This window comes from Prunus persica, chromosome G2, assembly GCF_000346465.2.
Source record: "Prunus persica cultivar Lovell chromosome G2, Prunus_persica_NCBIv2, whole genome shotgun sequence".
Lineage (NCBI taxonomy): Eukaryota > Viridiplantae > Streptophyta > Magnoliopsida > Rosales > Rosaceae > Prunus > Prunus persica.
The window spans coordinates 26,550,433-26,566,483 of record NC_034010.1 but is presented as its reverse complement, the minus strand read 5'-3'; the positions used below and the strand labels follow the sequence as shown (position 1 = coordinate 26,566,483).

At 36.0% G+C, this 16,051-nt stretch overlaps 2 protein-coding genes across 2 annotated transcripts; one reads left to right on the top strand and one right to left on the bottom strand.

The window, feature by feature from the left end:
- On the top strand, positions 6,878-9,869 carry LOC18784896 (probable 2-oxoglutarate-dependent dioxygenase At5g05600). The gene is made up of 3 exons (XM_007218132.2): positions 6,878-7,574; positions 7,955-8,285; positions 9,292-9,869. Exons 1-3 carry the CDS (start codon positions 7,081-7,083, stop codon positions 9,541-9,543), a joined length of 1,077 nt encoding a protein of 358 aa, XP_007218194.1. The 5' UTR covers positions 6,878-7,080; the 3' UTR covers positions 9,544-9,869.
- On the bottom strand, positions 12,741-15,950 carry LOC18785460 (PHD finger protein ALFIN-LIKE 1). The gene is made up of 5 exons (XM_007218238.2): positions 15,783-15,950; positions 15,649-15,681; positions 15,030-15,252; positions 13,442-13,562; positions 12,741-13,326 (listed from the first exon to the last, which is right to left on the bottom strand). The coding sequence occupies exons 1-5, from the start codon at positions 15,868-15,870 to the stop codon at positions 13,078-13,080; spliced, it is 714 nt and encodes a 237-aa protein (XP_007218300.1). The 5' UTR covers positions 15,871-15,950; the 3' UTR covers positions 12,741-13,077.

Sequence of the window (16,051 nt, the reverse complement as noted above, 5' to 3'; positions counted from 1 at the left end):
CCTAAATGAAACTCAAATTCAAATTCAGCTTAAATGCAAAGAAGATAGACTGACTGAGCCCACTCACCTACACCTCCTTCGCTTAGGATTTGCTAAGCCCCAAGTGGCGTTGTCCGCCACGTGTGCTTGTGTTTCATGTTTAATGGTTTCCTTAATCTGCTTCGCGCCTGTGCACGTTGCTACAATCTCCTGCCCTCTCTCGGAGAACATCACTTTTGAAAAGGAAATTATTATACTTCTCACTTATTTACTCTATTTTTCCATTCTTTCTTTTTCTTTTTCTCTTTTTGGTTTCCTTAATATTATGAAATCTTACTTTAAATGGTCAGGAAAGAAAATCTTACTTTAGATGGGAAATTTGAAAACAATAATACAACTTTTTCATTGCTTATTTTGCATAATTGCATTAACGTTTAAAAGAGATACTTTTTCAAAAACTTAATGGCATGCGACACCACCTATTATATCTTTTTGAAACTTTTTTCGTGTGGTGTGGGGGGAATTTATTAACAACTTGAGTGTCTTTGGAAAGATTCATACTCTAATTATTGATTCCGCAAAAGTATACTTGTTATTATATCTAATTGATAATTTTTTCATAATGACTTTGTGAGGATGATAATACAATATTGACTTCATCATGTCAAACGTTGTGATCAATACAACACGACATCATAGCAAAAATCTTGATATGAACTTGTTGGTGGTATATTTAGCCAAACGATCGATCGCAATTCATATAGCGAAGCTAAATAGTAAACGAAAATGCATTTATAATACTTTAATACCTGAGAAACCTAAAATGCATATCTAAAGACTAAAGAGAAGCTCATTCCAACAAAGGCAACTAATACACGACCATTGATTCAACTTTTGTCATATTGCGTAAAGTCTTCAATTTCATGTCGTTTTTGTGGCAAGGAACAGTGACTAGGAAGAGCGAGTAGAGTATACATTTGAGAGACCAGAGACTGAGGGACTGAAAAATGAGATGAAATGTATGAAGAAGAAGAGGTTGGACCAACTGTGACTGAAGAGGATTATGGGATTAGGAAAATTCAAAGCTGTCAAGCTAAAGCGCGTTTATCTTCTCTTCTGGTTAGACTTTGTTTCTTTAGGTTGAGGTGAGGTGAGGTGAGGTGGGGGACACCATTTCATTATTGGAATCTCTGACTCAGCCTTCCACTATGGACGTTCGGAAAAAAAAAACACACCTTCAGGTTTTCAGCCTATATAATATTTATAATAATAAATAATAAAACGTGATATACAAACAATCTTATGTATATATGTTATTGTAAACTTTGCTTTAGTTGGACTTTTGATTTGATTTCTACCCCCTGATCCTAACAAAACGTTGAGAACTTGCTGAGTTTGACAAGGACAAGACAACTGGTCCATAAGGATTCGTTAGATGCAGGCCTTTCCCATTTCTCTAAGAAAGAAAAAGAAGAACAAGCTGATTATATTTTAACTTTCTGTTTTCCCCCTTTTCCTTCACAAGGGTGTTTCCTTTTTAGTTGTCTATGCAGAACCTGATAAAAAAACAGAAACACAGTTAGAGTTTCCGTCCAAGAAAAACATGCCTAGTTAATTGGTATCTACAGAATGTTGTTAGTCTCTCTATCAAGCATTTTGTGTTAAGAATTGCTTAAAGCATTTAATTTCAATCATTGGATCGCATGTATGTATAACACTTATTAAATCCACTAACATCTCTAATGGATGACTGAGATTAACTAATCATTAACACAAATCTTTATTGTAGAAGCTTTCGTGTTTGAATACATACAAGAAAGCAAACAATGATATGGGCTTTATCTCAATTACCCTAGTAAAAAAAAATATGGGCTTATATGCATCTTTGCTTCTCAAACAAAGAGCAATATGGGCTCCCTATGGGTTTGTCATCCCCATCAGATTCTAGAGGGAGAAAGCAAGAGTTTGAAAAGGAAAAAGGAAAGGGAACAAACAAAGTGGGCCTGTGGCCTGTGGAGAAAACTTTGCAAGGTGAAACCTGAAACCCAGAGGCCATTTAATCAATCAGCTTTATATTGGGCTTGATTAGGGATTTCATTCAAATTTATTTAGCTGACTTGGTTGATTAAAAGGCCCATATGTAATAGCAGCTCCTGGTGGGGCCCACGAAACCAGCCCAAAATTTTAAAATACAGAAAATTTCAATTTTTTTTAAAAATAAATACTTAGTCATAGTTTTCACTTCCCACACCAAACTCTATACAAATTTCTCTTCTCATATCTCATGTGAATAGTTGTTGCCATGACAATGGGTAGAAACACTACAACCTTTTGCAAGGGGGCCACTATTCACGTGAATAGTAGCTGCCCTAGCCCCCCCTCCTTGCCATGGCAAAAGGCAAACTGGTGGAAGTGCTTTAACTGAGGGCTTAATTGGGCCAAGTGGAATATATCTAATACTTGATCTTGGTTATTTCAAGAAGCAAAATGCTAAGTTTACCACATTATGTACCACCTGCCATTGTATTGGTAGACTCCACTTCTATTAGAGAGATAGTAAAAAATGTGGTATAAAAATGTAGGGGTGGACACAGTCTAGATTGGATCAGTTTCACTTCAAAATCACGGCCGAACCAATTACAATATAACGACTTGGTTTGGTTAGATTTTGACAAAAGTCATGAAGAAAACCAAACTAAACCAATTTAAGATAGTTCGGTTTGATTTGGGCCTAAGCCCAATTCTCTTTTCCTTTGCATTTTTTCAATATTGTTAGCCCAATTACAATCAACAAATTCACAAATTGCTCTATACTTAAATCTTTTTCTAGAGTATGAAACAATCCTAAAAAATGTGGTAATCAAGGTTTGATTCTGCCGGTTTCATTAATTCGGCCGAATTGATGCCCACTCCTATAAAAATATGATAACCCTAGCATTATCCTTTCATGAAAGCAAACCAACTACCAAACTATTAATCCACGTTTTTGGAGAGAGAGAGAGAGAGAGAGAGAGAGGTCCTGGTATTCTGAGTGTTCAACGAATGCCAAACAGCTTGGCTATCTTAATTTGTTGTTGTTAGGCACAGAGCGAAGTAGCTTTTAGTCTCTATCATGGAGTTCAAGAGCACCACCAGACAACTATTCTCCATTTCACACTGTGATAAAGACTAAACTAGACTAGACAATAAAATTTTAAATTATCTCTCTTCTCCCCATATTGATTTGCCTTAATTTCCACGTTGATCTGCACGAGGAGAAGGTGAGCTTGATATAAATTATTGGCTCATCCTATAACATTTTAAACTCTTAGGAGAATTAGTGGTTCTTTAACGAAATGATATGTTTGTCTATGAAGGGAAAGTGGGTACAGGGTCTTTAGCCCAAACAAGGAAGAAGAAAAACAAAAGAGTGGGCAGACCGTACCAAGTGTCCAATGTAAGGCATAACACTGACCTAAGCAATGACGGCTTCCAAAAATAAAATTTTGTTTGGCAAGGGCAAATTATTAGTTAATAGTCAAATAATCGACACTACATAACTAATTTAATAATTAGGTATTGAGTTTAATTATAAGGTGTGGCATGAATATTGCCAGAGCAACACGTGTTCTATTGGATAATGATTGGGATTAATAATAGTCTACCCTAGCTAGCTTAGCTGATCATCCATCATGATCGTCCATGGAGGATGGAGTCATGGAGTCGGGTAGGGTCAGAGGGAGGTTCCCTGTCCATCCACTTGTCATCTCCACTCACGACGATGCATGCAAGTATCCACACGTCCATGCATGTTCATGCCAATTACCATGCATGCATGCATACATACACATATACCACATGCAGAGAACTGAAATTTATACCAGATTGACAGAAAGTTTTCCCAACCAAGAAATTCGGTTCACTTCAAAAGAGTTTGAACAACAATCAGAATCAATGCCCAAATTAACATTCATTTCCATGCACGGAAACGCAGCAAGTAGTAAGAATCTAAAACTACCCCAGAAATTATTGAATGAATGAGAAATTTTAAAATACAGATTTCCAGCACGCACCTAATTAAACTTTGCGACACAAAGACCTGAACTCCATGTGATATGATGATCTCCATGCTAACAAATAATGTGAGAATTATGTATGGCTTTGAGTATATTTGCATTAACTTATGAGAACACTTCGCTTTTGCCCTTTCATTATGCACAAAGAATTCCTCATTTGCCACTCACATGTCTAAAAATTCTTTTATAATAATCATCACTACCATACTGAATATTTATTTGGAATTTTAATTTGTTTTGATAAACAGTTACGCTACATATATATATACTGAATTATATAATTCCCCGTAGTTTGTTGGTTGATTAGTTTTCTTTTCTTTGGTTTCTTTTTAAGGCCCATTTGATAACTGCTTCATTTTTAGTGCTAAGTATAAAGGAAAATGAAGGTGAAAATGGGAGTGAGGATGAGATTAAGAGAAAAGACGAGAGGGGAAACAATTTCAAATAGATTTCAGTTTTTAATTTGTGTGTTTCACTTTTGTTACTCATCCATTTCAATCTCATCTCCATTCTCCCTCTCTTTCCTTTATACCCTAGCTAGCACAAAAAATGAAAACTAAAATTAAAATGGTTATCAAACGAGCCGTTAATTTCTTATTTTCTTTCTTTTGTAACGTATTCCTCAAATTACCTTTTGTACATGTAACATATGGCCATCGGAAAGAGTTGGAGATGTAGAGCCTCATATCGAATCTGACAACGTAATCTGTGAGGAAAAAAGAAGAAAACATCTCTTCATAAGTTAGGATTCAAGCGATAAGCGCAAACAAAATGAAGATAGGTAAGGACACCGCCAACCAACCTGATCGCGATCTGATTTTCAACTTCACTTAAAAATATAAACTTTAAAATTAGTAATATAGTTCTGATATATTATTTTATTTCACCAAGTTGTAATTGTACATGTGTTGAGTATGAACATAACATAACGCGTATGACTAATAATATATTCGTATACATATTTAATATGTTAGAACATACAAAAATTATTGATCAGGCCAAAATAAAAACATACAAAATTGATGAGGCTATGTGTCATGAATAAGATTTTGAGGATTTATCAGTCTCGATTTCTCTATATCCAAAATGCATAGAGTCAACTGAAGAATCTCGTGGCCCTAATTTCCTTTCTTTCTTTTTTTTTTGGTTGTTTCTAACTGGCAAATTGAAATATTCTCTTATTATTTTGTTACTGAGGATTTCAAGCAGAGCAGGTGAATCACCCTATAATTAGGCTAGCATTTGCATGTGTCTCTAAATGCTATAAGCCGGCCCATGTGTATGAGGTGCTTACTTTCCAAATATACATCATCAAGCAGAATCAAAACTAGGATCCAAAAGAGGAACACCCCACGTTAAGTCAAGGAGTACCATTAATTTTGGCTTTTAAACTGTATATATCTAATTTTCGGCTCAAGTCGTTGGAAAATATTCTTGTTCGCCGTATTACTAATGGAATGGCTTCTTTTATTTTATTTTAAAGTCGGAATCAATCATGTTCATTCAAAACTCATAAATATGGAAGAAACAAGCAGAGAATACAAAGGTTAGCTAAATGAACAAATTGCCACAAACACAGAGAAGATTAAAGTAAAACCAATATAGTCTAGTATAATAGTCTTCCCCATCACAAAATCAAACCAAAATACAATACAAAGCCACCGTCTTCCATAAAAGGGACGGAAACTGCACCATAATGACCACAAAGGAGGGGATACACCACTACCACACATGTCAGCATTGCTGCACATAGAGACCCACCGATCTTCCACTATAGTATTTGTTATTTGTACTCTTTTTCCCTGAAAATCTAATAAATTTCTATTGCTTTTATTAAAAGAAATATATATATTTTTTTAAAACCCCACAAAACAAGAGTGAAAAATCCCTCCACATGCCCATAAATGTGCGGAACTTTAAAATAATTGCGTGAGACCCATGACATAATAGTGTGCGTTATATGAATTGAATAAAACCGCACATACGCGGGCACATCGTGTGTTCTCATTTTCCACAAAGAAAAAGAGAAAAAGAAAAATTGAAGCATGTATGAAGCATGGTGCATGTGATCCCGTGAGAATGAAACAAATTGTAGAGAAAAGTTCAAATGTGAAGTCAGTGTCATCCTCATCATCGATAACACAGGACAAGCTGATTAAAAAAAAGATAAAAAGATAAAAAAACAGAAGAAAAAAAAAAGAAAGGACGAGCGATGTGGGGGTGGGGTGTATAAATCAAAGTCGCTCACGGCGCCGAAATGGGCGGGACCAATCCCTCTCATGAACTGCAATGAACCCAATAATATTATCCCATGAGTTTTGAGTGCCCTATTTCCACAAGCACTTCTTCCAACCTCAATGAGGATTTATTTCTTATATGTCGGCATGTCAACCTCATCGAGCACGTAGACTCCAAAAATATCAATACAATAGTCTTTATATAGGATTAGTAAACATCACACTATGTGGAAAGATTATCCAATATATAACGACACATGTTGATGCAGTGAATTAAATTCCACACTAAATAATACGATAGGCTAATTAAATTTGACTATTGGCGTATTAAGTACCAACTACCATATGTACTTGACATATGAGAACAATTCGCCAAATTTTGTTTCTTCTAGCAACAGTTGAAACTTGGTATACGAGAATAATTTACCATGTCAGTTGTTTTGTATCTCTCCTCACACGTGATCAACCGGAGAGAAGGGGTGTATACAACAAGTTGCAGGGTGTTACTCTTCTCTCGTTCACACCCATAAAGTAGTATTCTATCTCGATTGAAACTTGGTTATAAAAACCTCATATATTTCACGTTTCTCTTTCACGTCCATTTCACTCCCCCCCCCCCCCCCCCCCCCACTACATCTCTCCACCTTTAACTACCATTCTCACACTCTCATCCACGCCCTCACAATTCCATCCCTCCCCCTCTCTCATCATCTCTCTCAAAACTTTTCACAATCACAGCCGTCTTGTTTTCCAATTCATATATATATATTTACATATCAAACCTTGGAAGCCGAAACTACAAAAACACCATGAACTGCCCATCGGATTGGCCAGAACCAATAGTCCGGGTCCAGTCCTTGTCCGAGACCGGTGTCTTTCCAGACCGATACATCAAGCCCCCAACCCAAAGACCAACCCCAATCTCCTCCAATTCTGATCAAGCCACCCATACCAACATCCCAATCATTGACTTCCAAGGCTTGGACGACGATCATCTGCGAGCCACCACACTCGGCCAAATTTCTGAGGCCTGCCGGGACTGGGGGTTCTTCCAAGTCGTGAACCATGGCGTTAGCCCCGGTTTGATGGACCGGAACCAGGAGGTTTGGCGCCAATTCTTCCATTTGCCGATGGAGCTGAAGCAAGCCTACGCCAACTCACCCAAGACCTATGAAGGGTACGGCAGCAGGCTTGGGGTTGAGAAAGGTGCCATTCTTGACTGGAGTGACTATTATTTCCTTCACTATCTTCCATTGTCCTTGAAGGACCACGACAAGTGGCCGGCCCTCCCCGGCTATGCCAGGTACGTTCCCAAGTCAAAATAGACATCTTCCAATATTAGAAACTAAATTACCACTAGACTCGAACCCGAAAACAGAAATACTACTAGACTAATAGTTTGTTACTATTGTTATCTTCGTGATTCCAACTTTAATTAAGTGGGCTCTCTAAGCTTGTCTTAATCTCTTGCTTATTATTCCTCATTAACCATTCCTACTTGCTTTATACTTTTCTTGAGTTTTGTCTCACATAATCCTACATGGTAATTAAATTTGTAGGCACATGCCATTAAATTCAAATAATCTAATTGTAGGCTTGGAAAAAGAGTATATATAGTAAGACAGACGTATTTTTAGTTTCTTTGTGTTGTGTGATGATTGAGTTGTGTATGTTTTTTTTCAGGCAAGTAATAGATGAGTATGGGAAGGAAGTAGTGAAGCTTTGTGGGAGGATATTGAAGATTTTATCACTAAACCTTGGATTAGAACAAGACTTTCTCCAAAAGGGGTTTGGTGGTGAGGATATTGGGGCATGCTTAAGGGTTAATTTTTATCCAAAGTGCCCTCAGCCTGACCTGACGCTGGGCCTATCATCCCACTCAGATCCTGGCGGCATGACCGTACTACTCCCAGATCAACATGTCGCAGGTTTACAGGTCCGAAAAGATGACACTTGGATCACTGTCAAGCCAGCTCCACACGCTTTTATTGTCAATATTGGTGATCAAATTCAGGTGAATATTTTTTTCTTCATTTTATTTATTTATATAAAGTATTTATATCTGTTTATTTGTCATCTAGATTATCCTTATTGCAAATCAAATAATAAATAAATAAAAATGTTTGGGTTACCAATATGCATGAACCATGGGCACATGGAGGGGTCAGGTTTTGATGGGCTCCTCCTCCTAACATAACCAATCAAAACTAAAACGTCTATCATTAATTCATGTCGCAAACAGTAAGGGTGCATGAACAAGCTGTTTTACATGTAAATGTTTGTTTGCAACCTAGGCGACATACACTATCCTATTATTCAAACTTAAATGTGGAATTTAAAGTTATTACTGCGCGAACGCCATTGAAAACAGAGAAAAAAACAAAAAGAAATAGTAAAAAATAGGAGGTAATCAACTGATGACTAGGTCAAAGCAAACCAAACTCTTCAATATATGGAGGTATAAAGTTACTATTTTTTTAATCTTCAGTTTAATTCTTTAATACATTAATTTAATTTGGCACTTTGGGGCGACAGTGTTTCACGCCAAGTAATATATAAAACTCTCAAGTTTTTATTTTATAAATCTCAAGTTGCTGCTCGAACATGAACGTCATTAGGACCCCTTCAACTAAATATTATTCTTAATTATATTATATTAAATATATCACAATGTAAAATTTCAAATAGAAAACTGGATAAACACTCGCAAGTTCCAACTTCCTTGCTATGGAGACAGCTACACGTTCTTACAAAACTTTTACACTCGTCTTTTTTCGTCATTTTTCTGCTAATTGATTGCATAATTAGTCGTTACCCATCAACTCACAACAATTATAGAAACTCCGGATTTAGTGTTTGGTATAATATTGTTAAAAGTGGACCACAACACAGATTTTTTTATATACAATCGGTAGTTACGATTGACAGGTTCATAATATAACATGTTTATCTTGAGAATTATCAAATTATTATTATTTTAATGTAAACCTAATTAATCTGTGTTTTGTTTGAATGATTAGGTTCTAAGTAACGCAACATACAAGAGCGTAGAGCACAGAGTGATCGTAAACCCAGCAAAGGAGAGACTCTCACTGGCCTTCTTCTACAATCCGAAGAGCGACATAGCCATAGAGCCGGCAAAGGAGCTTGTCACCCCAGAAAGACCTGCGCTCTACCCTCCCATGACATTCAACGAGTACAGGCTTTACATAAGATTGAATGGCCCTCGAGGCAAATCCCAAGTCGACTCTTTAAAGTCTCCACGAAAATAGTCCTCACCAAATTAATTATAAATTTTCTTCCCTACTGTAAATCACATGAGCAGCTGAGCACATATAAATATATATATATATATATATATGTAACGATCCTTTTTTATTGAGAGTTAATTGTACATCTTGTAATCACGAAGGGATCACAAAACTACAGTGAAAAATTATTGATGTTTATGGAGGGGGGCTACAAAGATTCGAATTGTATCTAATGACAAAGCTTTGTCCCACTTAATTTGTTCCATTGATTGTGGTGACAATAAAATACTTTGGTCATGTTTGGACCGTTGGTTAAATATTACAATATATTAATGGCATTTTTTTGTATACAGTTTTATTGATTATATTCATAAGTCAAGCCTAGCGTTGTGGTACAAATATAAAAGTATAAAACATCAAACATGTTGGTCATTGCTTCTTATCGTAAAGATTGGGTAAACACCATAATATCATATTAACTCTATGGTTGATTTTAACTTTAATTGGTTTAGACCATGAATTAACAGGCATTAATTTGACCATAAAAATAAGAAGTGCACGAATATTTTACAATTGTCTCTTACGTAAATTAAACCCGAATGCACTTGGAGGGAAGAGGAGAATCTGGCCGTAATTCTAATACTTCTTTTGATTAAATAAATGTGCCTAATAACTGCATTGGATAGAATATTTTATAAGTTTAATAGATTAGATTGGTGCGCAAATTATAATGCCATCCACATTGGATGATTGGAATTTGACTCAATTTACATTAATTATTACAGGGACTGGTTTCATGATTCACCTTTGATTAATTAATTATTACAGGGACTGGTTTCATCATTCACCTTTGATTAATTAGCGTACGAATTTTTAAGTGGAATTAGTGAACGAGTTTTTTTAGTGGAATTAGTGTGGAAATATTTTTATTAATCCCATCTTTAATTTATGTTAATTAATCTCTACATATACTCTTTTATTTAAAGTCTAAAGCCGTGCTTCAGTATAGCTTCTTTTTTCTATACTTCAATCATGTATGAAAAGTCAAGTGTCAACTGTTAAGGTTCTTCTCGATTCTAATAATACTTAATTAATAACAATTTAGCACGTGTGTGTATTGATGACAGATGGCTTTTTCTCAGAGAGAGAGAGGGAGAGAAATATATATTGATTCAAATATCTAATAATTTTGATTTTGTCTCGTAATGGACTCAATCCAGATTCTTTTACTTATTTTGATTTCATATCGTTGGTAGAATATATGTTGTGGTCGACATCATCTTGGGCAGTTTTGTTGGATCGAAACTAGCAAACTTTGAATGGTTTTTTTATTTATAATATAAATTATTAATTTCAGTCTCAATGTATATTTCTCTTCATTGTGATGTCTGTCTGATGTGAGGCAATCCTTGGCGGTCCTTAGCAGATGCTAGAGATGTGTGGGCCCCCCTTCATTATCTATCATCAAAATCCAAGACTTTTTTTCTTCTTAATTCTTAATAAGTTTTCTTTGATTTCTTAATTAATAAATATTTATATATAACAACCTACAATTGTGTCATGTCATGTGTGATGAATTCTGAGATGCCTTCTAGAATTTACATATAACAGGGATGTCATCGTGGCAATATTTCAAGCCTATCACGTATTGTTATGCCGAAAAATTAAAATATATGACAATAAATGATTGGTTCGGAATAATGTTATGGTGGTATTCTTCTTCTAGTCTCTTTACCTTTGTGGTCAACATCTCCTAATTTCCCAACCTAAAATATTAATGAAGGTAGAATTGATCTTTGAAGAAAATGATTGATCTTAAGCACCATAGTTTACACGTTAGTTTTGTGATTACTGATTTATATGGTGGCACGTAGTAGTTTAAACTTGTTGATTTTTATACTCAAACCAATTCCAATTTGACAATCGAGAAGAACAAAGTGCTTCATTTCCCTGCAAGCCACGTATGTATAATATATGTTCTGATTATATCCACTGTAGTGGTGATTAGCTAGCAGTAGTTGTAATTATAACCAAAAGGGCTATGAATATGCATCAGTCTCTATCAGGTTATATGAGAATGCATCCACACCATGGAAGGATGAAAACAAATTTGGCAAGGTTTTCTTTGATTATGACAATTTGGCAATAACCTTATAATTAAGCATAAGAGGTGATGGAGAGGGCAAGAGGTGAGGTATGTTTAGTTTGATATTCCCTCAAAGTTTTGAGTGTTTGGGGCCTAGTGACAAACACACATGGTATTTAAGCTCTGATTTTAAGAGGTTGTGGGTTCGAAACTTCCAACTTTGATCATCCGTGTGTTATATGAATTATTTTTTTAATACAAGTAATATTAGAGAAAAGTAATTTTTATACCCATTGTCAATGTATTATTGGGATTTGAATTTAAAATCAGCCGTGTATGAGCTTTGAAAACAAGGAATTGCAACTTTGAATCAGTCAGATAACTCCATGCTCCAAACAATAATTCAAGGATTATATATCTATTTGCTTATGGGTGAAATATTAAAGCATCTACCTCTAAAGTCCATTCTAAATTGCAAAAAGTGAGCAAGGAGGTTCATGCATGTAAGCTAAAGATTGCATTGTAAGTGGAGGTGACATATATTAAAAGGAATAAAGGCACCAACCAAGTAGTGGGCAAAGGAGGAGAAGTTTTAACTTTTAATGATGAAATTATTAAGTATTTAATTAACTATTAAGCTGGGCCATGCCATCTGTTTGGGGACAGGTTTAATCATGTTAGCATGCCTCATAAGTAAAAGTCAAAGAAGCACGTGTACTCAATACCAGCACGTTTTTTATTCGGGCTTGTTAAATAAGAATAAGATCTAAAGGTGGTCCTTGTAGCAGCACCATCAATAATACAGTTGATTGATACATATTTTGTTAAATTGCTGATGTAAATGTCACCTGATTTTATTTTATTTTTGCTTTTGGACTTAAGAAAGTAAGAAAAACGACAATCAATGTGCCATCACAACGTTTTCACAAAGCACGTGAAGACTTGTCGTCAACTCAACTCTATCTACAAATTGCACAAGTGGATTCATAATATTAGTGGACTGCACAAGTGGATTCATAATATTAGTGGACGACATAATTGATATTTTATAAATACATAATTGATATTTTATAAATACAATACATTACTCGTAGATGGATACGTTTGTCACTTAGTGATGTAACGGTCACACTGAAAAATTATTCAAAATAAAATTCTCACACAAGGACACATAAGCTTCATGCTACACTCAGAAGTTGTACTGTCAAATCATAAACCACATCATTTAGTAACTAAAACTCAGGAGCATTTCATAAATAACACAAATGAAACAAGATCTATACATTACGAGGATACAGAGGTACATATAACGCAAGGGGGGGGATAAAACTAGGTTTTAACGATGGCAGCATGGCCGGAGAGTGGGAATAAAACAAGAAAAACCGTGGTCAGAGAGTATCTACCGACCGTACAATTGAACATTACAATGGGGTAAAATCCCTGGACGCCGAGCTTTTCATTAGTCACTACTACTTGCCCTTCTTTGTGCTGCAAGAAGGACATTTGTACTGCTGAATATATTCTGCCTTGGCTGGTGTAATCTTCACACACTTCCCATGGTACCACCTCTCGCAGATGTCACAGCCAATCCAAAACTCATTAGCACTGTAATTTCCCCCACAGCTTCCACATAGGGTTTCACTATGCTCATCTTCATCCTCCACATAACTCCCATCGAGTAACTTATTATTGCTCTTTATTTGTCCATCAACTGATCTCTGCAAAGACACAGAGATTGGTCATAAGCCCAAAATTTGCACAAAGGGAAAGACCATCCAAAGCTCAGTTGGCAGGCAATTATTTTCAGAGAGAGAAAGAGGGAGAAATTTTCACCTTCGCACTGTTCCTGGATTTGCTTCCACTATCTGCACTGGGTTTGTCTTTTACGGGCTTCCTTCCAGTTACGACTTCAAAGATTGTAGGCAGATCATTTGTCAAGCTAAATAGACGCTTCCTGTTGATTTTTAAAAAATGGTTATCTATGTACACTTGCAACCTTCTTTGTTTGGGGTTACCAAGATGGATGGCCCAGCAAACCACCTTTTAGTTTAGTGACAATTTCAATATGATGGCCAGGTATAGGAGATGATTTGCACTAAAATGAAATGGTGGGACAACACAACACATTATACAATTAACACTAACTTCCTCAATGAACAACGTCTATTGAATCAGGAAGCTAGAGGATGGGCAAGGAAATTCCATAGAAGGAAAGTGAAAATGACATTTCTGAATTGGATGTCTGCGCATATAAATCAGCAGCTTCATTTAATTACAGTTCATTGTATTGTCCAGGTATAACAAGTATTAACAACAATCTTGCAACAACAAAGACTTTATTTTTTCTTCTCATTATTCTCAAAATATACAGTGAGGATTCATTTATGTCAAACGAAATATCAGGAACCCGTTCACTTAAAAATGATTTCCAAGGAATTAGGCACTGAAAACAAGTCCAAAGTATTTTATTAAAGTATCATTTTAAAGATGTTAAGTACATCAAACCAAATTATATAACAAAGTAATAAACATGTTTGGGCTAGTATATGACCCTTCACAGGCCTCACATTTTGTTTATATGACTGACACATTGTGTGGGCTACCTCTTTTTTGGGTCAGAAATCATAATTCATTAAGGCACCCAAAAGGGAAAACAGAAATACAATAGGCCATGACCACAGGGGGAATTCTTTTTCTTTTTCTTTATCAGATTCAAAAAGAGAAGGAAGAAGACCCTTGTCATTCCTCTGCTCATCGATCTTTTCAATTCGGGTCAAAAGCTAGGGTTTTCTTGACAAACCAAAACCTGTTAATCTCAATCAAGTTTTAGGATTTGGAGATGAGATTTTCTAAAGTTACTTTCAGGCTTGATTCAAATTGGGAACCAGAGCATTGAGGATTTAGAGCTTGCTGAAATGAAATTCATGAAAATGACTGCTCAAAAGAAGAGGTGAAGTTTCCAAATTGAGGCCTTTGTGCATCAGGTGGTGGTTGATTTGACATACACAGAAAAGATATTTGCATACGATATCATCCCCAATTCTGAAATCAACAATTAGAATACTGAAAAAACGATGTTTTAGTGTTTTCTAAAAATGGCCTGTTTTTTAAAGAATTTTTTGCAAATTTGTTTTTGAAAATGCTGTGCCAAACATGTTTTCTGGCAGAGAAAACGATCCAGTGTATTCAGAAATGAAAAAATGTTTTCGGATGCCAAACGGCCCCTAATCTTTCATGAAAACAAGCAACAAGAGCTCATGAAATATCATGAATGCCTGAAAGACAGACCTTTGCTGAGTGAATGAGAACAGGAAAACATAAAAAAATAACATCTCCACAAGTAGAAAAGGAAAAAAACATCAAAAATAACATTTGAATTCGCGAAAATATCAGCTGTAAACTCAGGACAAGAGAAACAAACCTCTCATTTCGATTCAGGCGAGCACCAAAGTAGAAAGCCACAGAGAGCAACCAAGCATCACTATGTACTGCAATCAATGACAGCCAATCCTTACGGTTCATCCCATCTCTTGCAAAATTGATGCCCAGTGCAGGCTCAGGAAGCTCCGGGGGTACTTCCTCTGCCGGCAGAGTCACCTCCCACGACTCATCTGGGTGTCCGTACAGGCACAAATTCTCCTTCTCTGAAATATATTAAAGTACACACAGCTTGTAAGTAAAGCATCCCATTCCAAATGGAAGCAAAACAAGCAATAAAATTTTGATTGAAATTAAACTAAAGGCATCAATGGAATACGATTAGTAGAAGCTATGAGGGGAAATTGAACACTAATATGATCTGTTAGGTTTCCTAGAAAATGTAGAAAGAGAAATGAAACAACAATTCTAAATCTGATGCCTTTCAGCGTTTCTACTCAGCCAGAACCTATAACGACTACTATCCCTAAGCACCAAAACAGAACAAAATCTCATGATAATTACAAAGACATACTCAAGCCTATATTTTTACTCAATTTTCTCGGTAAACAAACAGAAAGCTAATGAAGAGCAAAATAAAAAAAACCGAAATAAGAAGAGACCTGGATCGCAAAGCGAATAGAACTCATCCACATCTGAAAGTGCAGAAACAAGCAAAGCGTCAATGAACATCACACTAAATAAAAAAGCATGCATTTTTGTGTATGTAATTAGAACAGAGAGGGAGAGAGAGAACCGTAGGTAAGGGCGCGAATGACAGCAGAGCGACGAGCGCTGTAGTCCTTGAAGATCTCTTCGACGGTGCGAGGGCTCGAAGATGGCATTTTCCCCAAATGTGTGCGATTTGATATATATTTTTGAAAACAAAATAAGGGATTGGATTAGATAAGGAGGAGACCTGGGCTTTCATTTGGGCTCGGGCTGGCTTATGAGACTGATTCCCTCAACTTACGGCATGTCCTATTTGGTTAATGGGTCATGCTAGGGAGACCAACTTTAGATACC